Genomic DNA, 27,888 nt, shown 5'->3' on the forward strand with positions numbered 1-27,888 from the left:
AAAGGTAAAATAACACAACGTGTTATGAGATGTACAGCACTTTAATAGAAATGCTCTTCTCACTCACTAATTAATTAGTTAAATTGTGTCTGTTTGGGGTTTTTTGTTTGTTTTTTTTGTTCAGTGTTAAGATGCTGCAATGAAACTCAACACTCCCTGCACAGATTTTAAACATTAAAAAGCATTCTAGTAGCTCCAGGGCCACGGTCCCACCCTTAAAATTAAATAGTAGCAGCAACAGGAAGTATTTGTGTTCAAAAGAGCAACTCAGAGCAGATTGATTAGTATGACATGACTCTTGTAGAACATAGACTTAGACTCCTGGTAGAATCCGGGCTGTGGAATATATATTACGTTAAATTTATCACATTATAGCAAACAATCAATTGCAGTACTTTTGCTTATAATTCTATTCCAATTTATGTATTGCATTATTATCCAATGTTAATTCTACCATATAATTTTACTTGAGTAAAGGTCTTAAGTACTTTTTCCACCTATGGAACTAATTTAGGCATCTTTACATTTGGTTTAGTAAGATAATTTGAGTGAAAGATCATATAAAGACAGTATTTGAGAATAGTTATTGTTTCTGTTTATCCCTGATGTGCATATTGGAAAAAAACAGCAACAAGGATTCAGAAAAGTGGGAGCAAAAATATGGACAGCAGGAATGACACTTCTACAGACCTTGTCTCCGTCTCTCTGTCCTTCTCTGCTCTGCCTCTTCTGTTTGTCTTTGCATTCTGTTTCAGCTTCATTCCACTCATCCCCCCCCCCAACTGCTCAACCTCGCTCCTCCCTCTCTTTCTTGTGGCACTAGGTCCTCTATGGTTTGACTGAGCCATCTTAAACATACATGCATGTAATATATGTGATTTATAAACATATATATCTGCTGATAATGGATGTATGTTCTTGTTTGTGAGAGTAACAGAATTATTTGTTGTGATGTTATGTATTTATGCATGTTAGAGTTGAAGGCTCCTAACACTATGCTAACAACGTGTGCAGTTTACAAAAGCAAGTAGGAGATTGGTTGCAGATTGCATTAAGCAGTACAATAAAGTTCTAAAGGAAACAAAGTCTGTTGGAATTTAATGTGTTTATCTCTTGAAATTGTTTTGTATGGAAGCCTGCCTTAGATGTCAAAACATCTAATAATCTTAGATAATGACAAATATGAAATGTCTGACAACATAATTGTCAGAAAGCTCTGTAGTCTTGCCTTCTGTGTCATGTTTACTAGTGCTGTCTTTGACTGCGGTTTCCCTCCCGTCCTGCAGGGCGTCACTGTGGAGCTCCTGCGTGGTTTTGCCCCTCCTGGCTCTTACATGGATGTCAGCCGTCCTTGCCATCACCGACCGTCGCTCTGCACTTTTCCAGATCCTCTTTGCTGTCTTTGATTCACTGGAAGGCTTTGTCATTGTCATGGTGCACTGCATCCTGCGCAGAGAGGTACCTCACAGGAACACTGACTTTATATATGTACTTATATTGTATATGTAATTCCCCCTTGATCAATGATGGTCCACGACCCATAATGAGCACCATAATCTCCTCAGGCAGTGCTTCTTAGTGTTTTTTTCCTCCTTTCCTGTATCTGAAAAATTTGGCCAATAGTTCATATCAACATCTAATAGGCTGATTTCCCATATACTGTATTACTGAGCACATTCAGGCTCCCCAGACAATGCACCCGTTCTGTTTTGGAATATCAGCATGAGGCTCACCCAGGCCCAACGCCAGGATGAAGTGACTGAGGGGGCAGTTAAAAATGGCAAGGGGGCAAATCTTTATATATATCAATACGTTTGCGTTTGGGGCATGTCCAACTCCAATTTTGCTAGTTTAATGGCAGAAAAATGGTCTGTGCGTCAGGCGCATGGTTCAAAAGGGTCGTATTTAGTCTGTGAAGTAGTCATGGGTGTGTAGGGCAGAACATGCAACCCACCAATCAGTATCGTTTCCCATTTGCTTTTAAAGCCAGGTGCGCTTTTACTTTGGCGCATTGCTATTATAGTATCGTATGAATGGTGCTTTATGAAAAACACCAATTGACTCATTGAATTGCAGACTCACAGCAGAGAGGGGATATGGAGAGAAGCGTGGATGTAATATAAAAACCATCTCTGATCATGAAGCCTGTGTTACTCTGCTGCTCTGTAGTTTATCAGTGAAGAGAACTCCAGTCCAGACAGACGCTGTCTCCTCTATGATCCTCACTGTGCTGCGTTAATATAAACTATGATGGACCGGTTGTGGGTATTTGAGCAGCAAAACAGGAAAAACTGTAGTTACAAACTTGACATGACAGGATAGAGGAAACTCTCCAGAGGAAACTGAATTCAACTTTTAGCTTCTTAAATGTGTAGAAGAACACAGAACATCAATTAACATTGGATCCTGCCAGCGTGTCAGGAGATTTTAATAATCAATGAAGTTACGCTGCTGTGCCTCGTGCGTAAATACACGTGGTGTCACAGTAATGCGCCCCTAAAATAACAAAACCAAAAATACTGTGCCATTGACTTTAGACCCTTTTTTTTGGTTTGTTTCTTTGGTCAACGGCGCAATCGCTTTCTGCTGCCTCAAGATAGCAATGTGCCTGACCTCACCTCATTTTAAGACCAACACTCCCATGGGCGCACGGATGGGCGCAAGTGTATTTGCTATTTAAACAACTTGGGCGATTGGCGTGAAAATGACAACTGCGCCGGCTGGAAACTAGACAATTGCACTGCGTCATGCGCCGGATGCATGATAGGGCCAATAATCTTTGCTATGTATTTATCAGCCTGCTATGCCAATTTCTGTATTTGTTTTCATCCTGTGGTGGCAAAATGTCGATGTTTTCACTATAGATGCGAACAATTACCTACCTTACCCAATATTCTAAACACAGCTGAATTTTAATGCAGCATAATTTAGAAAAACGACTGACTTGAAGAAACTGTCCTCAGGCTACTGTTCTGCTTTTTTTTTCAGACTCCATCAGAGATGCAGATCAATACACATACAAAAGTTTAAAAGTCCGAACAAAAGTATTTCTTGGAGAGAATCAATTCCAAAATTCGAAGTAGATTTTTACCCAATGGAAAAATGTATTTTTGCTAAACAATAGCCCACATGGCGCAGTAAAACTATTCTTCACAGATGAAAAAAACACGAGGGAGACACACGCTCTCTTCAAGAGACCACAAAACACACCTTTCACAGGGAAAGACGACACAAAGTCGATTTCATAGACTACGCGTGTTTAAATACCACACTTCATGTTAGGTCTATTGGCATATGTTTTATATCTCACAATAATTGCAAGCCATACTTTACGGCTACGGGCGGTTTGAAACGATAAAAAAGTCGATCCGCTGCAGCATTCGTTTTGATGATCATGCCTCCCTAGAAGTTTTCACTCTATTCAGCCTAGGCTTGCTGTTGGCAAATGAAAATGAATACAGCGTCTGTGCATATTCAGCCTACTCTGGAAAAGTGGATCACTTTCAGATGATGAGCCGTCAAATGCAGAATGAATCCAAGACACAACACTCTCCTACCCTCCCCACCATAAGCCTCTCCTCACTGCGCCGAGCAAGTCTGCATGTCTGTTTAATAGCAGACTAAAGGTGTTGCAATAGCAACCCAGAAAGTTGATCTAAAGTGAGAAATTAATAACGCAAAAATGACTGTGTTCTCTATAAAGATCAAATTTTACCCACATGTGCTTATGCATAAATCTTACCTCTTAACAAAAGTCAAAGACTGGGGGACTTGAATATTGTATTGAAACAAATAGGCCTAGGCTACCAGGTAAATTTTGCCCATTGGTGGTTCTAGACTGGGGGGGGGGGGCAGAAAATACAGCCCCCTCCTTCCTCACCTCTAACGCCTTCAGGTTTAAATATGCACACAAAATGATCAAATTTGTAGATGGTTGTGACATTCTATCGGCATATTCATGCTCCCAGTGAAATTAAGCCTTTTGAGTTTCATGACCCCCAAGACCGTTGGCCTGTAGTGGCTGGCCTACCTGCCTACCTACGCTCACTCTGCCCGTGCACTCATGAACGTGTTTTGAGAGAGCGGCTTTGGAGGGAAGTTTGAAGGGAGAGGGTGGGATTTTTTCTGTTGGGTACTTTTTAAAATCTAGCAGTCTCTTTCTGGTTTCTTCAATCTTCCCATCTCCAGCTTTAAACTACAGTACCGGAACTCAACACTTTCTGTAGATGTTTCTAAAAAGCCTTCGTGCAGCTCAGGCGCGCTATCTTCCCATTTCCTGGTAGGGTTTTAACCCCTTAACGCCGATTGTTGCAAATTCACATCACAACGCTTCCATTCAGACTGCAGCCGAGATAGCGTATGCATTCCCCCAATGTCTGTTTGTGCATATTGGATACGTACCTAGGAACCTTTTGAGAGCATTCGTTTCTCGTTTATCCCTGTTGTCGCTAATTTGCATCATACCTAAATTTATATATATATATATTGTTTGTGCTATAGACAAATTAATAATCTGCACTGAATCTATAATCAGCATGAAAGCAAAAATGCAAATTGTAAATACATTCAGGCGTCAAGGGGTTAATGAGAAACATCTAACCTTAAATGAAAGAACAGTAAAGTAGAACTGAGTGAAATTTAAGAATGATGCTGAATGATTTTGGTGACCCCCAGACTTTTGTCGAGCATCACCATCAGCTCAAATTTGCAACATGGTCATGATGGTCCAGCAGACCAAACCATTAGAACAAACTTGTAGTCCAGACTTTTTAGCCCAATTACTTGTAAGTCTCTGAGACTAGCAAAATCCAAGGGCTGTATACTTTTAGCCTTTATTATTAAAGGCCTCTCACTCAGTATTTGTGAACTGATGTGTTTATTTATCTTACCAGCACTTAAGATCATGATCTGTGATGTATTTGTTTTCCTACAGGTTCAGGAGGCAGTGAAGTGCCGTGTGGTGGACCGCCAGGAGGACGCTAATGGAGATTCGGGAGGCTCGTTTCAGAATGGCCATGCTCAGCTCATGGTATGCATGTGCAAGTGCATATGGTTGTTGTTATTTTCACCTTTCAGAATGTATGACGAGATGTTAGCAGGGTGTGCACACTTATACAATACTTATAGAATCAATATTTTTTCTTTTCTGTCCTCAGACTGACTTTGAGAAAGACGTGGATATGGCTTGCAGATCAGGTAAGCTCCGGGTTGTGCGATTTTGTGTGTTTGATTTGACTTGTGGGACTGCTGTTCAAACGCTAGTCTCTTTGTACCTCCTCTCTGTATTGTGACTTCTTCAGATTCCTCAGCATTGTCGGAACAGATGTGGGAGATGTTACTCCTCAGCTCTACACTTGTGTCGTACAATCAACATCACAGCAGCCTCCGTTCACCAAGGAGCTGTTTTGACAAGAGATACAACACATTACGGCTGTATAACAAAGTTTAGCCCAGGCTGATGGGAGTGGGATGAACGTGTGCTGAGCAGTTATATGCAGATAAATAGGACTGAGCATCTCCTACACCACTGCTGTATAATTAAGTCCCTCCCGACAGTGCCGCATCAGATACTGGCTCTGCTCTGATATCCGCTGGGAGTGAAAATCTGTTTATCTCTTGAGACAGGATATCAAGAAAAGCATCTGGAGCAGAAAAGCTATTGAGACACAGACCGGCCCGATCAGGAAAAGACAGAAAAGAACAGAGAGAGATGACTGTTTTTTTCTTTGTATATGTCAAGTAGGAGGCGGGAGCACAGAGAGGGATTGTCAGATATTTAGTGTTGCAGATATCGTTGTCTGACTTTGTTTACTAGCCTGGACATGGTATGGGATATGCATACTGCCATAAGCCAACAGTTGTTATGGTCAAAGCAAGCCCGATGTCAGCCATGTACTCTCAGTTGAGATAGTTTAACACATTTTGTCTGCTTTATCAGAGCACTCAGCGGGGTTTGACCGATATGGGTGTTTGAAAGATGATGTCCTGTTACTTATTTTCTGATATAATGCAGATACCATTTTTTTTAGCCATTTAGTGCGTCGCACTAAGTTTTAACTTCTGTTCATTTGCAATTATGCATGGTGCTTCATATCATTTCAGTATCTCACAAAAGTGAGTACACCCCTCACATTTTTGTAACTATTTGAATATATCTTTTCATGTGACAACACTGAAGAAATGACTCTTTGCTATAATGTAAAGTAGTGAGTGTGCAGCTTGTATAACAGTGTAAATTTGCTGTCCCCTTAAAATAACACATCACACAACCATTAATGTCTAAACCACTGGCAACCAAATTGGGCCCAAAGTGTCAATATTTTGTGTGGCCACCATTATTTTCCAGCACTGCCTTAACCCTCTTGGGCACGGAGTTCAGCAGAGCTTACTCGGATAGTACAGATTCAACCATATTTGAGTTTTAGTAGATGGATGCTCCAGTATCTGTCCAACCCAAGGCTTGAGTATTGAGGGAAGCTGGCAGCTGCTGGAGGCCCCGTATCCCAGGGTCCCCCAAAGCTTTAAGTTTACTGTTTGAGAATTTGACACTAAAAAACAGTTTCTGCTAAGACAATTGCTGCATCCTTCAATATCTTAAGAACCTTTGTTGTTGAGAAGCACAAGATCAAAATCTAGTTTTACATGATGCATATTACTCAATATGTTTGTGTTTAATATGTTTACTTGATGACAACACATTACATGTTATATGGATAAATATTGTGCAGTTAGAGGAGGGGTGGAGGTCAGTAGAGGCCCACAGCTCATTTCTGCTCCCAAGCAGGTAAATCCAGCCATGGTCTAACTCTTCATCTCAGACCGGTTCTCTGTCTTTCTCCTCCAGGCACTACGAAGCGCTCATCTCTCCAGGGGGAGGAGAAGGCCTCCTCTGGGACACTTCAGAAGGGTTCTAACTTTAACACTATGCCGGCCAGCATGGCCAAGGTTCACCTCCAGAACGTGGCCGACTACACCAGCCACACCCTGACGCTGCGCAGGGAGAAGGGCGCCGCTAAGGGAATCAGCACCGAGCTGCCGGGCGCAAAATCCATCTACATCTGCGACGGCGAGCTCTTCAAGCAGCTGGACGGGGAGCTGCCAAGGGGGAACGGCGAGGGCAGCAGCTCTGAGGGCGCTGGCAAAGGCCCGGGGTACGTCATTCTACCGACCAACAACACAGGCACCCTGAAGCCAGCCAAGGGAAAAGAGGAGCAGACGGCCAAGTATAACATCAGCATCGAGCAGCTGCCTCAGACCAGGCTCATCCACCTGGCTAACCCTGTCAGCGGAGAGCCAGTGCCTGGCTTTGGGCTGAAGAGCCTTCCTGCTGACCAGATCAGTGTGTCATGCTCTGACAGAGACTCACCTGCACACAACCTGCAGAATATGCCCAGAGACTCCCAAGTGGCCAACAGCATGTGTGATGGGGGAGATTCTGGAAACTCCGGTGTGATGTCCAAGAGTGAGACCGTCTCCACACTGTCCATGAGCTCACTGGAGGTAAGACAACTAAAGTGATCAGCATATTCTTGTCATGGCAATTCATCATCAGCCTCATTCTTAATACTTAAAAGTAGACATGCATGTAAAGTCCTGTTTAATACTCCTACTACTTACCATAATAACCTGGCCTTTATTTGAGACTGGCTTCTATTAGAGACAAACAGGGCTTGACATAGCACCCTCCCACCCTTCAGATGTGTGTAACACAGTCATTCTTACTAGTCATGATCTCAGTTATCAGTCAGAAAAACTCTTAGTCGACTCATATATTGTCAGTCAAGTCGATGCTTGCTACTATTGTTTTTTGGCCGTGTCATTGCACACAAAGCAATGCAGGGTAACAGCACAGCGGACTGTAAACTTTACAAACCGACTCTCAAAATGACCTCAAAGGACCAAACTAACTGTGATGGAAACGGATGAGGGTGACAGAAATGGAGGGGGCCAGCGAGCCAGGGCAGCTCTGAAGCTCTCTGCTCTGTGACTGTCATCACTGATGATGACAATGACAATGTATGTGTATGAAAAACGTCAAAGTAGAAGTGACTGGAATATATCCGTGAATAAAAGACACTATTTCAGTGAAGGGAAACTGGAGCAGCAGAGTGGTGAGTACGTATGACATGACTGACATGACTGTTGCTGCACTGATTGAATTACTACTGTGGAAAGGGACACATAACTGAATTTACCATGACAGCTGTTATAGTCCCTCCCACCCCTGTGTATTACCTTAATTAGATATTAGTAGTCCATGCCATGGCTATTATTTGAAAACTGGCTTTTGTTTGAGAATTAACAGTGATATTTTGTATTTTATAACTCTTATAACTTTTATAATTTAGAGATTAACTCTAAATTTGTCTTTGCTGCTGTGTTTTCATTCTTATCCACATGTCAGTGTGAATGATGCCACATATCATAACATTTACTGTTTTGTTGATCATCTTATTTTTTTTCATGTGCTGCAGCCATTCATATAGTTACAAGTGTTACTGTATAATCTTTTTTTTTTCCTTCGATAATCCTCAATTTGGCATTTCATGTGCCACAGGCTATGTTTGATCAACACAGCATTGGCACACTCTTGTTAGATGAAGAAATGATTAAGAGAGATGATTAACTAGGGAGCCACTAATATTCATTCATAAAAATGAATAGAAGGATCATCAATCCGGTCTCTGTAGGGCAGCACTGTGCTACTTTGCATGTCTAGGTCACCCCCCGATGCTAAAAATAAGGCAACAAGCTCCTTTATTTATTTTTAACAAACACTGCATGAGAGGAAGAATCTCAATATATTCTGGCCCCATGTAAGGACAGCATCTCAAAAAAGGTTAGTTTTCACTCAGCTCCTAGCGCAGACAGCAGTGGCAGGATGAGACGACACAGTGATCAGCACACAGCGGCCTGGACAGCTGCCTGCTGGTGTCTTTTCACTTCAGGGCAAAACACACTTCCATAATGCCGTGCGAGGCGGCAGCTGCCACAGCAGCAGCCTGAAGGTCAGGTTTTCCTTCCCCACTCCGGGATGGAGGACTTAAAGGTCATTCGGTCACAATCTGTTAACTGCAAACTTGTGCCAACAGGGTCAGAATGACCAGCAGCAAACCTTGTTTCCTCCCTCATGACTCACTGCTCTCCTCTGGGTCCCAGAAACACCCTTTCTTGACGGTCTGATGTGGAGATAAACAATGAAACAGTTGAGCGTTTGTCTGCTCACAAGGCACACAATATCAAGACACATCTTTAATCTCTCTGTCTCATCTCCCCCCCAGAGACGAAAATCACGCTATGCAGAGCTTGACTTTGAGGTAATTTTAGTCTCTTTGATTCCTACAGAGCTTTTTAGACAAAAAGCTGATATGTCTCATAGTTAGCTTTTCAGACCTCTAGATGTTTGCATACATTTATCAGATTTATTCAAAGTTTGGGTGAGTCTGTAGTGTTGAGATTTGAGACATTAAATGTGAAGGGGGTGAAGTAGGATTGATGGCCTGTGCTGTTTACCTTATACGTAACGTGCAATGTTCCTGTGTAGAAGATTATGCACACCCGGAAACGCCACCAGGACATGTTTCAGGACCTGAACAGGAAGATTCACAGTGCAGACAAGGATAGAGAATCTCCACCTGTTGACGCCAAAGCTGCCAAAAGATGGAGTGTGTCCTCTGCCAGCAGTGACAAGACCAACATGAGTGTAAAGAGTTTAACTTTATTCTGTTCTGCCCCCCTCTCCCCCCCCCTATATCTAATGTTGTACCCCTTTTCTCTTACAATTAGCACAAATCACCACACCTGAGTGGAGTTGCCTGTTTAATTATACGAGCAGCCATTTTAAAGATCGCATTTTTATCTATTTACGATGTCTGTCCCAGACGAAATTTGCATCGAGGGGCACAATCGTGGGTGGGCATACAAACATTGTCACTCGAAATGTGACAAATATTTTTGTTTCTCTCAAATTATACAACTTCTTAGAAGGCATTTCTTTTCAACAAAAGACGGCTCCACAGAAAGGGTTTTGTAATATGGCTGGCAGCCTAGACTTTAGCCTGAAGCGAGTCTGCTACCTGAAGCGAGGTATTGTTTAGGTTTGGTTATTATTCAGAGGTAATTTATGAAAAAATGTCTTTGACTGTATCAAATCTGTGTGTGTTTCAAGTAGATATGCGATACCCAGTGGGAAGAGCAAAAGAGACAAGAGAGACAGAGCCAATGCTTTGCATTAGCTTGGCAAGATAACGACCGGTAATGGATAAAATAAAGCAAAAATATAGCTTTGGGCCACTGGTCAGGTTAGGGCACAGTAGTACAGCAATAAAACTGTAAAGTGGGAAAACCACTGTAAATTTCCATTCAAAAGCTTTCTTTTAACGGGTATCCTCATTGCTCTGCAGTCTCCAGGATAATGTAACTATACTACTGGATTATGTTATGGTCATTAGTTTAAAGTATTTCAACTTACATTTGGAATGGTGAACAGCTGTACATATTACAATACCCGACAACTTCTGTTACCATCACTAAAGAGATTAAGTCAGCCAAGCGAAGAATCTATATTTTGGTTAATGAAGAGGTTTATGCCCAGCCAAGCACCATCTGTATTGGCTAGCTAAATAGTGACTCATAATGTTTTTTGTTGTCCTCACTAAACAATGGAAAACTTTGTTGGGACTGGATTGGCTGGGAACTAGTCTCTCATCAAAGTTGCCATTAGCAGGTACAAAAGGGAATCCATGTTGGCTTTGTAGCTGCAGTCATTCCATGGCAGCAAATGACTTCCATTTCATTCTGCTGCACAAGCCCCTGATCTCCATTTGTTTTACAGCTTTGGAGTCAGGTCTTCTCTAGCGTAGGGCTAATCCAACTTCACAGATCAAGGATGTAGCTATTAGACACTGATAGTTTTACAACCCAATCACATAATTGTGGAAGAGGCAGAGAGATCAACTTCTCCACTGTGGGTACGAGATGTGTTTTGAGGATGTGCCTCAGCCACAATCATACTTGCATCCCGGTCACTTAGTATATCTACGTAGCTTTTTGCACATATACCCACTTAATCACAAAGTTTACATCCATTTTATAGGGTTTTGTCAAAAGAGTTTTTAAAGTAATTGTCTGACATTTCAGAAAACATGTATTCGCATTCTTGCCACATTTCTGTTTGTGCTGTGTCCCCCCTTTGCACACATTATGCTAAGCTAATTGCCATAGCTCCAGCTCCATATTTAATGCACAGGCATAGGAGAGGCAGTGATCTTCTCATTTAACTATTGGTAAGAAACCAAATAAATGTATGTGTTTTAAATGTCAAACGATGTCTTCTAAGAAATGTAGCAATTCACTATGGCAAACAGATTAAAGGCAGTGTGAGGTAAAGTAGGTCCACCAAAAGTGTATCTCAGAAAACAAGCATTTTCCTTCTGTCCTCGTCCCATCAGGATAAGCAGCAGACCCCGAGTAAGAGGGCATGGGAGTGCATCAGGAAGTCCCACTCCCCCCCATCCTGGGTGAGGAAGGACCTGGAGACGGTGGCAGCCTCTCCTTTGGAGCTGCAGACGGTGGAGTGGGAGAAAACCAGCGCCACCATTCCTCTGGTGGGCCAGGAGATCATGGACCTGCAGACAGAGGTGTGACCCAGATTCCGGCCTCACACCAACAACTTCCTTTTTTGCCAATGCTCTCAGACAAACCAGGAGACACACCACACACACTGCCCCACTCTGTACTTCTACTCAAAGGCTGGATGAGGCCTGCTGCGAGAACGTGAGGGGGAGGGAGGGCGAGGAGGAAGAGAAGCATCACAAAATCAGAAAATCAACTAAACCAATTAAAGAGAGAAGGGGAACATGGTGTCTCTTTCTATGTTGTTTCATTTGATGTTTGGACGGTGTTTTTGTCTGCAAAATACTGGTCATCTTCTTGTATATGGTCTCGGATACCACACTGGCTCACATGGGAGACACATTGCCAAAGTAGCAGATTTAGCTACTATATGTGCGTCATATAGTCATGTAATAAACCGCATAGCAAAGGTGATCATGCGATGTTTACCCCTGTATTAAATGAATACAATGTAATAATCATGATTATGTCTCTTTTTTTTTCGCTGTTGAGAGTATCCTTGCATCACTGTTCTGCTCTCTCTTTCTCCGGATGAACGCTGATGTTGTCCACGGCTGGAGATGCCTCTGGACTTATTTTTTCTCCAACATCAATGTCAAAAAGAACAAAGGTTTGAAGAGGCAGACTGCCACACATACACCCATGTGCCCCCCTCCCCACCTCCCCAAAGCTATTCCTTCTCCCCTACACCTTACCCAAATCCTTTTGGCTCCATCACTTTATCCCCATGATCCGGGTGGGGCAAGGATGGCCCTGCAGTGAAATGGGGTGGAGGGTGGGGGGGGTGCTTGAAGAAACAGAAGACATCACTCTGAGCCAAAATGGCATGTTGCCTTCTCATCGACAGACACCTCAGAGACGCCAGAGGGCGGGGCCGGCGGGCTTAATTGGCCCTCAACCTCAACGGTGCCCACAGAGGAACCACATGGACGCCAGCGTCAGTGCGCCCAGAAGGAGCCACGTTCAACAAACACACTGTTTGGGTCAGTTGTACAAGCTGGCTTGGTACAGTAAATGCAAGATAAGGTGTTCCACAGATGCTAAGAAGAAGGCAATTAGGTGTGTGTGTTGAAAAATGGAAGATGAGTAAATGACTAGATATATAAATATATATGGTACGATCATTATAGGTGATGATATGAGGCAGAGTTCATCAGAGGGATGGTGGTTGCACACAGAGAAAGCACAAGGCTCATTTGGAGTCCTGATGTACAGCATTGTAATTATTTCAACAGAGTTCTACAGAATGGATTTTAGCCTATAAATATCTTTCTTACTGTGCTTGGGGATAGTTGTTATCATTATTAATAATATGAACATGATTATTCTGATACTGATCCTCCCATTCCCTCCCCCTGTCCTTTCAGGGTACTGGACTATACGAGTGTTCTGTATCGCAGTGTAACAGTGTGTGTTTTGATATCACCGCCAGTCACTCCCTCAGATCTGTATTTGTCAAAACCCTGACCTCTGACCCCCTTATCTGCACCCCAACCCTGCTACACACACCTCCCACCTCCCCTCACTCCCCTTTTTAATTTACTGGGGTCGCCTCTTTGTTAATGTACAGTTTTCAGAGCACAAAATGAATGTGTCTTATTTCTAATAAAAATATATAAGCATATAATAAAACAACACCAGTGCTTTTGTTTTCTCACATTAAATTACACATGTGTACATGCAGCCTGATGTTAAGAGAGGTGTATCTGTTAAAGCGAGTCACACGTATGTCACTTTTGCTGAACACCTGTGGCAAAAAGTAGCAAAATAGCAAGATAGTGTGAATCAGTTGCTTGCTTTACTTCTGTGATTAAACCACTGAAATGTTGTTCAACATTTCCAAAAGAAGAGAAGAGTCATAAAGTCAGCAAACTGACCCAGTAATTTCAGTTAGACAGCAGTATGTACCTAAAGTTTGCCAACGTTAGCTAACATTAGCCAATCTACTGGTCATACCAGATGATACATGCCTGTTGCAGCAAAAGAACATTTTATACAAAGAGTGTATTGAATTGATCAAAGATGCTTATTTTTGCTTATGAATGCAACTTCTCTTTTAGGAGGATAGTGTTATTTCATCTTTCAAAAGATACATAGTCTTGCTTTAAACAGATAGTTTGACATGGGTGCACTAAGTATGGGTTCCGAGCCAGCAGGCGTAAAGCCTGGAAGCAGGAGGAAACAGTTAGTCTGACTCTGTCCAAAGTCTTGTTGTCATGGTGAGGTTACAAATGGAAATTACAGGAAGTCACAACACAGGTAAGCCTACCTCTATCACGGAGAACCAGGCTAGCAGTTTCTGCCTACTTCTATTCTTTATGCTAAGCTAAGCTACACCTCCTCACTCCAGCTCCAGCTTGTAAGTGCACGAACGTGAACAGACATGAAACTGATATCATTTCATAGCACTCAGAAAAAAAAAGAAATTAGCACATTTCCTAAAACAAAAATTATTCAAAGGTTTCTAAGGGAAGCCATTGAGTTCATAGTGAAACATTTGAACCAACATCATGATGATTATACATTTATATTTTATTGTTATCATCCTGCACTTTCAGTTAAGAGCCTTAGGCCCAGATTTGACCAAAGTTTTGTTCAAGGAAAAGAACACTGTATTAATAAAATGGCCAAATTAGAAAGCCAAGATACAGACAAGTAGCAATGAGTCAAAAGATGTCCAGCAGTACTGGTCAATAAATAAAAATTATTCTCTCTGAGGTGACACTCAACACATGTTGAGCCAATTGTCATTCATCACTTTCTATGACTGCTGCTCTGGAAAGCAGGGCTGTAATGTGGCAGGCCAAAGCAGTTCTCTAATGTGCCATACACAGGTACAAAACTGTGTTGACATTAAAGCATTTTCAAAGTTGTTTCAGAGACATTTCAACAGTAACGCATTCTATGAAAGACAAAGAATACTCTAAATGTCTCTCTGTTTAATACAAGATAAGAAACAATAAATACTGTGCTAAATCTTTGGCTTCACTGCACTGGCACAGCTGGAATTGCACTCTTTTTAGCCATGTGAATGATTGGGTGTCTTAAGTGTCAGCCTTTATAATTGAGCAAAAAATATTAAATACTAAATCATGTGACAGCTTAATTGTTGGTTAAATTGATTAATTGACCAACTCAGATGATCTCAGTCTGGTGAGATTTGGTCCCTCTGGGTCTAGACAGCAAGCGGCTGTTGACTAATTATAATGTGTGGTCATTTTATAATTGAGTTGGAGAGTAAATTAAGGGTAGTAAGACTGAAAATATTATATGATAGGAAATGATAGACTCTCACCTTCTCCCAAAACCTGCCACCATCAGATGTGATTGCAATCAATGGTGCTGTGATTGGTTAAGGGGCGGGACTAACAGGCAGCAGAGCGGAGAACAGCGGTGTTGTGCTGAATGTGTGTGTTTTCTGTGGAGGCAGTGACAAGCAGCAGAAGAAAGAAAAGTCTAATTTAGTTAATGTACAGAGACAGTTAGTAGCCTGGCTAGTTTATAATAAGTTTGTCACACTGCTACACAGTTTTGTGTGTTGTACTGAGTGTGAGAGCTGATAGTCTGCAGATAGCAACAGGTTAGCACCAATGCACCAACAGCAAGCTAACGTCGAGCCCCCCAACTTTACTTGGAAGGGTAAACATCGCAACAGGCGCTCCTCTGTTGAGTCATCCAGAAGTTTGCCCGGAGGAAAAACCGCCGGGCCGCCTTTCTCCTCATGTGAGGCCTTCGCTCTGTTGAGTGAAAGCATCTTTATCATCCTGTGCTGGATCAGTTGAGACCAGGCTGCGGATTACGGCTGTTGTCATGATGTTGTTGTCATACTGCCTTATTATTCGGGATTGTCCGGCCAATTTGCTGCTGGCTGCGCTGTATGAAAGGTATGCAGCTGGGAATGGGATATATACTGGCAGACATTCTTTCCATTTTGATTGCAGGATCTCCGTGGAAAGCAGCTGTATAAAGGCTCTGGATCCCTAAAACATTGTCTGTGCGCGTCCTTGTTGACTTCATTGGTGTTGAGCTTACTGCTCTTTGTTTTTGGCCCTGTAGGCTCATTTGTTCTGAGCTTGGTTGTGTCTGCTTAAATATTGCATTCTTAATTTAGGTTTGTGACAGTGATACTGTAACTTGTGTCAATGCACTCCCCTCTTTCTCTCTCGCTCTTGCTGCTGCCGTTTGTTGACATGTTAAAAAACACAGAAACAAGAGAGAGTACTGTCGTTTTACTGGTATCTATGTTTTGAAATGGTCTGGGCCCCCCCTCCCCCTCACCATTGTTACATATAAATATGATGGTTGTTAAAAAGTGGGATATTTCAAGAATAACTATCCTAGTTGTTTGTAACAAGAATAACACTAAACTTAGTATGTTAAATAATTACACAACTCTATACAGACACATATCGTATATTTCAATATGAATTTAAAGAAAAATATTGATGCTCCATGATGTCTGTAATCTTGAGTAGGCTTGTTCCCAGTAAATGTTATGTTCCTCCCCGTCAATGCACTCCTACAAATAAAAGCTGTATTTGTCTTTTTAAGGAAAAGGTCAACTAGCCTATTTAAAGAACAATTAATTGCCTAACACGTACAGATAACGCATCAAACAGAATTTTTATGGAATGTTAACTAAACTGGTTTTAGTCTGTGGACATTAGACAATGTTAACAGTAAAATAAGAAACCTAAGTATATCAGTCTGTGATTCCTTAACTCATATTTTTATGTATTCAACTAGTTTATACAGGTGCTGGTCATATAATTAGAATATCATCAAAAAGTTGATTTATTTCAGTAATTCCATTCAAAAAGGGAAATTTGTATAATGTATACATTCATTCCACACAGACTGATATATTTCAAGTGTTCATTCCTTTAAATTTTGATGATTATAACTGACAACTAATCAAAACCCCAAATTCAGTATCTCAGAAAATTTGAATATTGTGAAAAGGTTCAATATTGAAGAGACCTGGTGCCACACTCTAATCAGCTAATTAACTCAAAACACCTGCAAAGGCCTTTAAATGGTCTCTCAGTCTAGTTCTGTAGGCTACACAATCACGGGGAAGACTGCTGACTTGACAGCTGTCCAAAAGACGACCATTGACACCTTGCATAAGGAGGGCAAGACACAAAAGGTCATTGCTAAAGAGGCTGGCTGTTCACAGAGCTCTGTGTCCAAGCACATTAATAGAGAGGCGAAGGGAAGGAAAAGATGTGGTAGAAAAACGTGTACAAGCAATAGTGATAACCGCACCCTGGAGAGGATTGTGAAACAACCCATTCAAAAATGTTGGGGAGATTCACAAAGAGTGGACTGCAGCTGGAGTCAGTACTTGTAAAGTTTCCACAGTCAGTGATGATTTGGGGTGCCATGTCATCTGCTGGTGTTGGTCCATTGTGTTTTCTGAGGTCCAAGGTCAATGCAGCCGTCTACTAGGAAGTTTTAGAGCACTTCAAGGAGGGGATCTCCATTTCAGATAGTGCTGCTTTGGTGCTGTGCAACCCCATGAGCAACAGCAATCGATTTCAGGATGTGTGCATGGTGTGAGTGGTTTAGCACCCAACAGGGTGACACAGAAAAAGATGTTGTTTACCTTGGTTATGTGTCTTGTCTTGTTACATCCAGGCTGCCCTGTTATTTTCTTCGTGGTTCCTTGCTGCAGTATTTAAAACTTATCTCTCGGGGTGGGTGGGGGAATCTCTGAAATGTTATCAGTTTATATATATACACATGTTGATCAGTTATAGTTGACAATAGCAGTTGGTGCTCACCTCTGTCATAAATACAATGCATTTCTAGTGGCTTTGCAAATAGGAAGAATTCATGTAAAAGAAGAGAATCAGGATGTGACCACTTCTGACTTCTGAATCTGGTGAAAACTGACACATAACCTTTCAACTGAAAGTCTTCGTAATTAACATAGATCCCATAAGGATCGACAGAGATAGATTATGATTGAAAGGTTGGTGACCACTGCTGTATACTGTTACAAGGCAGTATTAACCCACTGGGATCCAGAAACAAACAAAACACTAGTCATGAAAAACTCCACAGAGTAGCTGTTTCTGATTAATATCACACAGATTTGGACGCTGCTTTGAAGGGATTTTTGAAAGGTGCTCTCATGCAGCTTTCAAAAAACAATGAAATGTAAGTAGCTTTGGATGAGTAAAGATTGAATCTCAACATTTTATTTGATACACTTTTTCATCGTCACCCCTCCATCTATTCATGTCGGACTCTGCTGGGAAATAAAGGCAGTTTGACCTTTGGAGATTTCACAGCACTTTGTTTGGAACAGTAAGCCTGTCATGACGGCTGTGTCAAACACACCCACATATTCTCTTACCACTCATGAACTCCTGACTCATGGTGTAATAACTGTTTCAACTGCGATGACTTCACTTGATTTTCCTCACTTCAGAGGCTCATTTTTCGGCCGCGGTGCCTTCAGTGGCGTGGTGATGTAGCGTGAGGAAAAAGTGGCCTGTAACATCATTAGCATCCATCCAGACAGATTAACCTCATGTTGTTAATTGGACCTTCAGCAGGCATTAGCCTCAGCTTGTGCCTTGTCCTGCAAAGGCCTGACAATGGCCATTAATGGACTGGCACTCTGATGACATTTCCTGGCATTTATCACTGATCTCTTCAGCTAGTTGTGGTGTTACTGCAGGAGGAGGAGGAAGATGCTGATGACCAGCAGCAGCTGCAGTCCACCACCCTGAACCTTCACACAGGCTGCTACAATTGGGTAAAATGAGCTTTTAAAGGGGGGTATTATATGCTTTTTATATGCTGTTAAACATTTTAGGAAAGTAGACTTATCAATTGACAAATTTGAGTATATTATGTATATGGAGGATATACTTTTTCTGTTGTCTTTATGTTTTGTGCTGAAACAGTGGAATGTAACTAAGTATTTTTACTTACTATGCTTAAGTACACATTTTAGCCACTTACACTAAGGCCAAATATTTGTCTTTAAATGCAGTGGAGTAAAAGTCATTCATTTCCAAAAGTTGACTACTCAATCAAAGTACAGTCAACATATTGGCTTTACATGATGACAAATTGAATTCCAGGAAGAAATGACAGCTAGTAGCAGCATAGTGCTAATGTAAGAAGTACCAAATCTCCCTTTTTGTTTCTATCCCTCACTGCAGAATAAAGCACAAAACATTTGGAAGATACCATCAGTTACCTCAAACTGCTGAACTCTTCTACTAGCTTCAAGTAAACTTTAAAAGTACTTTTCCACAGAAAAAGGAGTGTGGATTTTGTGCCACAGTCAGTTACTTTGGAAATACATAGTGAAGGGACAGAATGGACAGGACGAATGATTACAGCAACCTGAAACTGTTTCAGTGTAAATATGGGCATGTAAATATTGTATACAGATAAACCTGAAAATTGTGTGAACCTATCTTTATACCAAATTTCTGTAAATATAAAATTACTGCTGTTTACAAACAAAACACATGCCAGATGTCTTCTGAAGAAACACATAGGATTAAATAGCTGCAGTGATATAGCAATTTGATTCATAATTAACTGTTGTCTGCTGTTTTCCATCCAAAGCAGCTGTTTGTGTCCTTCATCAAACTGCATTTACAGGAGCTATCACACCGAAACTTTACCCGGTCGGACATACAGTTAAAGGACAGCAAAATATGTATCATTACACTAGACATGAACATGTGGTGACAGACTGACCTTACTAGTTTAATGGGAAACATTATTCAAATTCAGGGTTCTGATCACACTAGTTTAATTGAGAAAGACACATCTTGGTTGTTTGGTCCTCATAATCATAAAAAAAACACCCCCTCACAATTTGCAACTTAGGCAGACCAATTGATTCTTTCACTGGGACTTCTCAGGAGTCTAACACTATACATTCTCAAACGTCTTAAAAAGGTGCAGTCGGTGTGCCATTAGCATTAGCCCTGTTCGGGTTATGGCTTATGAATGTAAATAAAGACATACAATATACACTATAAGATCAAAAGTATGTAGACACCTCATCCACATACTTTTGTGTACTTTTGGTCTGAGTCTGGTTATCCTAGATTGGTCAAGGGCCCTTGGTTCCAATGAAGGAAAATCTTAATGCTACATCAGTTAGTGTTTGTCCCTTTCCAGTTTCAACATAACACAAAGCCAGGGCCATAAATAAATGTTTTTCTAGTTTGGTGTGGAAGAACTGAACCCGTTCAACACCTTTTAAGATGAACTGTAGCACTGACTGTGAGCCAGGCATTAGAAAGACTAAGCCAGTGTCCATCCATCCATCGTCAACCACTTATCCTGTGTACAGGGTCGCGGGGGGCTGGAGCCAATCCCAGCTGACATCGGGCGAAAGGCGGGGTACACCCTGGACAGGTTGCCAGTCCATCACAGGGCCCTAAGCCAGTGTGTCAAAGAAAAAAAACCCTATGTTCTACGTTTTGTGTATGTATTTAGTTGCGGCCTCTAGTTTTCATTTGGGGGCATTAAAGAATCTAAATGTTTCCTCAAAAGTGGACAGATACATAAAACTACTCTTGGACCAACCCGCTTGCTCACAGCACAGTCTTTAAATAGTTTAAAATGTAGATTTAAAACATGAAATAAACAAACACATATGACATTCTAATGTATTATTTTATAGTTATATGCAATGAGGAGGTTTCAAATGGCCTTTTTTTTCAAATGATTCTGATCGACCAGAGTTAATGTATATTCTGAAACAAACAGCTGTGCTGCCTATGGAAACTGTGCTACTAACCATACTGTGAAAAAAAAGTTATTGGACATGCAAATTCCAACATTGTTCAAAAAGAAAACATGACCTGTAAACAAAATGAAAATATTTTAAGAGTTTGAAACTCTAAAATATCTATGGATCTCTAAATCATTGGTCCTTAAGAGGGTTCTAAAGGGTCCCCATCAAAAAGGGGAATCATTCATTTTCGTTGTCTATGAAGGTTCTCAGTCATCCAGGTCATAGTTATCTAACGAAGGTTAAAATCAAGGGCAACTAGACTTGGATGAAGATACTGGAAGACGTTTCGTCCCTCATCCAAAGGACTGACTGGAAGGGAAACTCAGCTATTGAGGGACGAAACGTCTTCCAGTATCGTAAACCAAGTCCAGTTGCCCTTGACTTTAACCTTCGTTGGATTAATTTTCGTTATTATTCTATCCATAAGTAACAACAACAACGGAACTTGGGTCATGGGTTTCATAAAATTTCTGTATTAAAACATCTAAAAAGCAAAAATCCGTTTCACATGGGGACCCTGGGACAGAATGTTATCAAACTGGGGTTCTGTGGTCTAATTTGTGTAAATATAGGGGTCCTTGATGTGACAAAGTTTGATGGAAAGTGTTCAGCCGCGGTGCTGGGCAGCATAGTCGCTGCGGCGTGGGACAGCTAATAGAGCCAATGGTGTTGGAGGCCACACCCTCTTCTGGGGACTCCACGGTTCCACCTGAAAATTATGAGGCGAGTTACTTCAAAAGATGGTAGCCGGACATCAGGGTAGCTCCTTAAATGACCAGGTTTGTAGAATTCAGGGGAGTCAGGTGGTGGGGTAGACTGCTCTCCTTGATGCTAATCGACTGGAGTGCGGGCTGCAGGCAAGGAGTCTAGAGCGATGGTCAAGTTGTCTGCCAGTCAAGGTAGCAACTTGGCTAGCCAAGGCTTGGAAGAAACTTCCTGGAGTGTAAATGACATAATTGCCTCCGTGTGCTCAATAATGGCCTTTTGGCAGTGGTTGAGAAGGGGCTTGTCTTTAAAGAATGCTTCATCTGCTGGATCCATGTTCGGCCAGATCGCTCTGTCATAGTTGGTGATTGTGAGGCAATGGGGATCCGACCCTGGTGCAGATAGTCAATGCAGACAGGGTCATTTCAGTGATTTCATACAGAAATTTAGACACATTTACCGAATAATGAGGCAGGCAAAGGCCAAAAATACCATGCAGAGGTTCAAAACAGGCAGGTGACAGGTATCAGGTTTCAGGTATGAGGTACAAAATACAAAGGCTAAAACAGCAAAAGCATAAAGCAACTTTGCATCATCAGCCAGGTTACTCATCAGGGTCCACAGGTTTTCCTGTAATTGGCGTTGTCGGGGCCGTTTCTAAGGGCTATTGATTACCCAAGTCCCTGGCTACAGGTGAGGGAGAGTAGCCGTGGCTACAAATGACAAATGTGAAGGCATTGTCGCTTGCGCATATGGGAAAAAAGTGTATTGTTACACCAAAACATTTTTGCTGACCGTCCTCATCAGCAACATACAATTTCTATGACAGAAGACTGGATTATGTTAACGGACTAAAATTTACAACACGGCAACCATGATATTGATCAGGTTACAGAAATATAATGGTTACAGTTAATGAAAAGGGGGCCGTTAATAGCGAATTGTGACAGGACGTGACCTCCAGTAATTCTTAGGATACTGTGCTGACTGTACACAAGGTGAAGTGCAGTTCTGTCATATGTGCCGAGACAAGCCAATGAAAAATGTCACTACAATACAACACATCCTGAAGTCTCAATGTGGGTGTCCCTACCCAAAAAACACTTCTAACAGATTTAGTGGTGTTTGCCCATTTATGTTACTAAATTGGGTCTTTATCTCTCTCTGTCCTTTACATTATAAGCTAATTCTCCTCAAATAGCTTATCCCTTTAGAAAATAACTATAACTGGATAGCTGCTTAGTTTCTATTCCAGATGTAATCTACAGGCTAAATCACTTGAATGTGGCTTTGTAGATGTACAGTACTTCTTATGTACAGGTGGAGGGATACCAGTAGTTTCCCTAGATGTCATGTCATCTCATTGCAAGGAATCAAGTACGCAAAAATTGTTGAGAACCCCTTCTCTAAATAACTCTTGAGACATTTCTGGAGGTCACAAAGGCCTAGAATTTTAAGCCGATAATTTTTCAAAACATCTAAAACCACTTTTCAGCCATTTAGCAGTGTTGTTATTTATTCGACAGACCCATTTCCGTCACTATTAATTTGCCACATTTAAAAACATGCCTGCTGCAGCTGGACAGGAACAGACAGTGAAAACAATGACTGGAGGCAGCATATTGCACGTTGAAGGAAGAATTAAATGAGCATAAGCCCCCTGGCTTTATGTCCTAGGTCATCTGTTAATTTTTCATGGGTGCCTCACTAATTCATGAGGACATCTGTTTTTGCAGCTTCTATTTTATGAGTCCCATGTTTGGCAGTTGTGAGCGACTCCAGCTGCAAACTGATTAGACGGGATTTCTGATGTAAACTCAAGCAGAAGAAAACTTTTGACAAACAACATAAACACACAGACACATGCTGGCATATGTTGGCTTATTGCAATAAATTCCAAAACTAAACGTTTAAGCCCAATCAGGCCTCCCTAGAGCCTTTATCTGTATTTGGCATCTAAAAACACAGCAGCCTTAATGGAGCCTTACCAGTAGTTGTGCTAAAATGGTCTTTGTGGAATTTGTCTTCACAGTGGTGCTGGGGTCATGGGGGTTACAAAAAGCAAAGGGCTCATCCTGAGCATCCACTAAGATTTTTAGCCACACTAGCAGCAGGGCTTGGATGGTAATGTCTGTTTGGTTATTCCACCAATTTTGATTTGGTTGGATTCGCACAAAATTTCATAGATCCCAGAATGTGGATCCTAATGACTTTGGAGATTGTGTTAGGTTTCCTGTAGCACCACTGTGAAAGTGACGTGTGGTTTTCAGTGATATATCTCAACAATTATTGAATGGAATGCCATGAAATTTTGTATAGACTTTCTTGTTTCCCTCAGGATGAATTGCAGTCATTATGGTGATTCTCTGACTTGGCAGTCCTGCTGCATTGATGGACTGGCTCAATTCAAATGAATAATAGGGCAGCCATTTCCATCCATCCACCGCTTATCTTGCGTAGCGGGGGGATGGAGCCAATCCCAGCTGACATCGGGCTGTTACACCCTGGACAGGTCGCCAGTCCATCGCAGGGCCACACATAGACAAACAACTACTTACGCTCACACCTAAGGACCCACGCAGAGAACCCACGCAGACACATGCAACATGCAAACTCCACACAGAAAGGCCGGGACAACCGGGGTTTGAACCCACAAACTTCTTGCTGTGAGCCGACAGTTTCCATGCAGGACTAAAGTTAGTCTGATTGTGGCTTTAGTCTTGTTTTTAAAACTTATCTCTTTTCCTAAGTGTTTTTAATTGCCTAACCTCAACCAACATAACCAAATTCATTTCCTAACTATCCCATACCCATGCACAGATATTGTGGCAAGATAGATTATAATTATTATTTTTTTTTTTTTGCAGAATCATCCAATACTGCCATTTTTGTCTAGTTATAGGGTTGTCACTTTTTTGTCCCATCTCTCCCCAGGCCACTTTCATTTATATACATACTCCCGCCTAACTGAGGGGGACAAGAGATAGATAATACCATGCAACAAAGGTCCCCAGCAAGACAAGACCTGGGGATCCTGCTGCTCATGGTCAATACCTTAACCCCTATGGCACTAGGGCACGCCCTCCCAATCCATTTTCAAACAAAGAATTTTAATTAGCTGGCTCCTGTAACTGACAGAGAGCATTGAACCTAAATTCAGGCTTCAAAACATTTCTTTAAAACCTATGTAAGATATCACAGACTCTTTATTGTTCTACCACGACAGCCTGAATGCAGTTTCTGGGGTTGTACCACACCGAAAAGAAAGGAAAGATTTATTGGAGTTAATTGCCACTTTTGGCATGAAAGTTATTTGCAGTTTAATTTCCATACTGGTCAAACCCTAACACACACACACACACACACACACACACACACACACACACACTTGTACACCGACACCCTTATCCATGTCCAGGCTGACGGTGTGGCTGGGTTATTATAGCAGGAGGAGATAAGGCGGTCAGACAGGCTGGATGCTTGCACTATAATAGCCATGAGCTTATCTCTACAACAACGCTTCCATTAACAGAGAACAGCTCGAACCAGGAGCAGACCTGCTGCCATTTTCCTTTTATTTCTTCAACACCAGCCATTTTAATCCCCACACCTCGTGAATATAGTGTATTCACGAGGTGTGAAAAGAAACTACATATTCTTCCTAATAATGCTGAGCAGTTTTGCTGTGTGAGAAGTATATGTTTATTTTTTTGTTGTGGTTCTCCTTATTGATTACCAGTGTTAATAGGGTGGAGGCTTAATAATGCAATGTAGAGACACAGGCTGTGTTCACTCCACATGAGAAGACTAATTACTGTAAATCTAATCTGCAGGAGGGGCCTATATCCAATTACATGGAAATAAAGGCTCAGTGTGTTTCTGCCATGCTGTTGGTCTGATTGTGCATGAAGGGATATATATGCTCTCATCTCTCGCTCTGTTTCTCCCCATATATCTCTGTGTGTGCATTTCTCCCCAGGCAGAATCCTGTGTAGGACCTACATGTGTGTTCATCAAATGAAAAGAATCAATAAGATACAGCTGAAAATAGCAGCTTCTGTCTTTGCTGATAGGATCCCGCTGACAATCCCCTGCCATCCTCTAGATTCAAACAATAGAAATAAGGAAAAGAGGGAAATCAACCAATATTTATTGTAGAGGGACAAGGAAGACAGAGAGTGTAGCCCCGGGTCAAGCTCTTGTAAAGACGTCAGTAAGGCAATCGTGTATTATCATGTAGTACAGCACATGAGCATCTACAGTATATATTTTATGTGTCTGTAACATGCAAAGAACACATGGAATACTGGAAGCGATCTCATAGAAGCAATGTATGTACAACAGTGAACAGTTAAACTGATTCATGGCATGTTCACAAATGTTGTGATGTGGAGGTTATCTGGCCAAACTGCACTGTCAACCAGATGATATCATTATGAACATCTGCTATCATCGCTGCTTCAGAGGTGTCCTCATTCTGCAGAGTGATTTATAGTAGTGCACTGGGGCTGCATGGGTTTACTGTGTATGTACAGAGCTGGTGTGCGCCTCCTCAAAAATGTAACTACACATCTGGGCTATGGCAGCTATAGACATGTGTAGATTGGTCAGCTTGTGTTTTCTCCTAAAAGTTTCAGATGTTGGTGAATATTTTACATTATCCAAGTTGAATAAAGGTTCAGAAATGTTTTCCTTTTTAGTAAAGCCACTCGACCAGGGCTCATTTTCGAGTGGCCTTTTATTGTGGCCAGCCTAAGACACACCTGTGCAATACCCATGCTGTCTGATCAGAGGCTTTACTTGGGCGGGCCGCCCAGGTAGATTAACAGCCGCCCAAGTAAATTTGCCGACCCATATTAAAATCGTTTTTGATTGCAGCGCAGCGCATATTCGCTCCACGCGTCCTTGCACTCGGTCATCTCTCTCTCGCAAACACGGACAACAGACCCGTCTGTGAATTGAATGGTTGGTATCATAAACACCGCTGCACAAATCTGCCCAACACAACGCTGTCAATGTCGGAGACCCATCTTCAAAACAGTTATTAGCAAGCTTGTACGGAGCCTAGCTAATAAGGAGAGCTATGTTAACTTTGGAAAACAGCTGTCGAAGTTACCACGCTGTATAACTGGTAGTCAACAGGTGCGTTCGAGATAATTGGCTGACTTTCACCGACTTGATAGGGGAATAAAAACAGCGCCCTCAAGTCAAAAACAATCGACCTCCTAGACTGTGTGAGCTTAGAACAATGATCAGACCTTACTCCCATAAGGCCACTTATTAAGGTCCTTTTAGGACACTTTGCTGTTCTCATTGTTTGAACGCGGTTAACGCCACATGTTTTTGCTGAATTTCAAGAAATGGTAGCCTGCTTTTACTAAGTGTAAGAATATGTTAACGATTCTTAACGTTCATAAAATATATGCTGATCATTTATCACTATTGATGAACCCCACAAAGAATAGGATAGCGTTTACAAGCAGAACTTTAATGCATTTTCATGCAATTCTCGGCAGGCATACAAAATTCGCCCCCCCTCCCGCCCCGCCACAGTTACGCTGTCAATCTGTGGGAAACACTGTTGATATGCCACACCTCTGAGGTGGATGGATTATCTCGGCAAAGGAGAAGTGCTCACAGACACAGATTTGCGAACAATATTTGAGAGAAATAGGCCTTTTGTGTACATAGAGAAAGTCTTAGATCTTCAGCTCATGATGAATGGGGGCAAAAACAAAAGTGCTGGGTAATTATTATTATTATTATTATTATTATTATTATAATTTGGTTCAGTGTACATCCATTGTCACAAAAGGTCTCCAACCCTGCTAGCTTGCTAACTGTCAATTATTGAATAAACTGTGTGAACTTATCCACACTATTTTCACACTCGTACATAACCGCTGATTTAATCAGCTTGTTATTTATACCATCAACCCAAACTGTTTGCATGAACTATTAGTCTTTGAATTTCTAACTGTCTTTGTGGAACAGTTTATACTCTGCCAGAGAAGTGTTGTATAAACATGAATGTTGCAAGACAGCTAATAAACTAGGAAAATATTCTTGCCTGTTTTTTACTCTATGGCTCTACATTTCCTTAGATCAGCACTATCAAGACTTTTTGGTCAACAGCACTTGCTCTTGATTTGGGTCACAGGTTTACAGTATGATCCACTGTACTTACGGTAGTTTGGCAGATGATCTGATTGGGTAGTTTAGGGAGGAAAGCTAAGTTTATTCTTCCCCATCCATGTTTTAACCTAGGCCGGGAGCGTTAACTCTGTCTTCATCTCTGTTTGATTGCTTCCTTAACAGGTTGGTTAACCAGTTAATAAATCCAATTCTAATAATAATGAGGCATAAGCTGTGTATATGTTTAAATGCAACAGAATTTAATCATATCGCTATAATTTTACAAGGTTGTTTATTAGTCATTATACAGCACAAGCCTGCATAACGAAATGAAATTTGTAGTTCCTTTGTGCTACACACACAACATATAATTAAGTGTAGGCCTATGTTAAAATATGGTAACATTAAACAATATATGGTCTTACAGTTATTTGTATACATATATTCATAGTTTTCACGTGACATCACATTCAACGCTCCCTTGGAGAACAAAAAAGACGATAGGGCCTGTGTCCACCAAAGCGTTATTTCCCATTTGAAAACGCCACCTGTTGTTCTGAACGCCTAGCTGGGAACGCTTTGGAGGTTGTTTTTTTTTCAAGACGCTGTGGTTGCTATGATACATAATTTCC

General features: G+C 41.5%; 1 protein-coding gene across 9 annotated transcripts in view; it reads left to right on the plus strand.

Moving 5' to 3' along the window:
• The window catches only part of adgrb1a (adhesion G protein-coupled receptor B1a), a 139,504-nt gene extending 126,235 nt beyond the window's left edge, over positions 1–13,269 (plus strand). For 7 of the 9 annotated variants that reach the window (XM_038712307.1, XM_038712309.1, XM_038712305.1 and 4 more), the window contains 7 exons: positions 1,287–1,458; positions 4,934–5,029; positions 5,157–5,196; positions 6,845–7,500; positions 9,282–9,317; positions 9,545–9,703; positions 11,451–13,269. In XM_038712307.1, the coding sequence (XP_038568235.1) occupies positions 1,287–1,458; positions 4,934–5,029; positions 5,157–5,196; positions 6,845–7,500; positions 9,282–9,317; positions 9,545–9,703; positions 11,451–11,645 (1,354 nt within the window). In that variant the 3' untranslated portion in view covers positions 11,646–13,269. The remainder of the gene's footprint in view (positions 1–1,286; positions 1,459–4,933; positions 5,030–5,156; positions 5,197–6,844; positions 7,501–9,281; positions 9,318–9,544; positions 9,704–11,450) is intronic. The other 2 variants (XM_038712308.1, XM_038712312.1) reach the window with 2 other exon arrangements.
• Positions 13,270–27,888: the final 14,619 nt, after the last annotated feature.

Source organism: Micropterus salmoides, unplaced genomic scaffold (genome assembly GCF_014851395.1).
Source record: "Micropterus salmoides isolate LMB-PRFRI ecotype aquatic unplaced genomic scaffold, ASM1485139v1 Ms_hic_scaffold_11, whole genome shotgun sequence".
NCBI classification, from domain to species: Eukaryota; Metazoa; Chordata; class Actinopteri; order Centrarchiformes; family Centrarchidae; genus Micropterus; species Micropterus salmoides.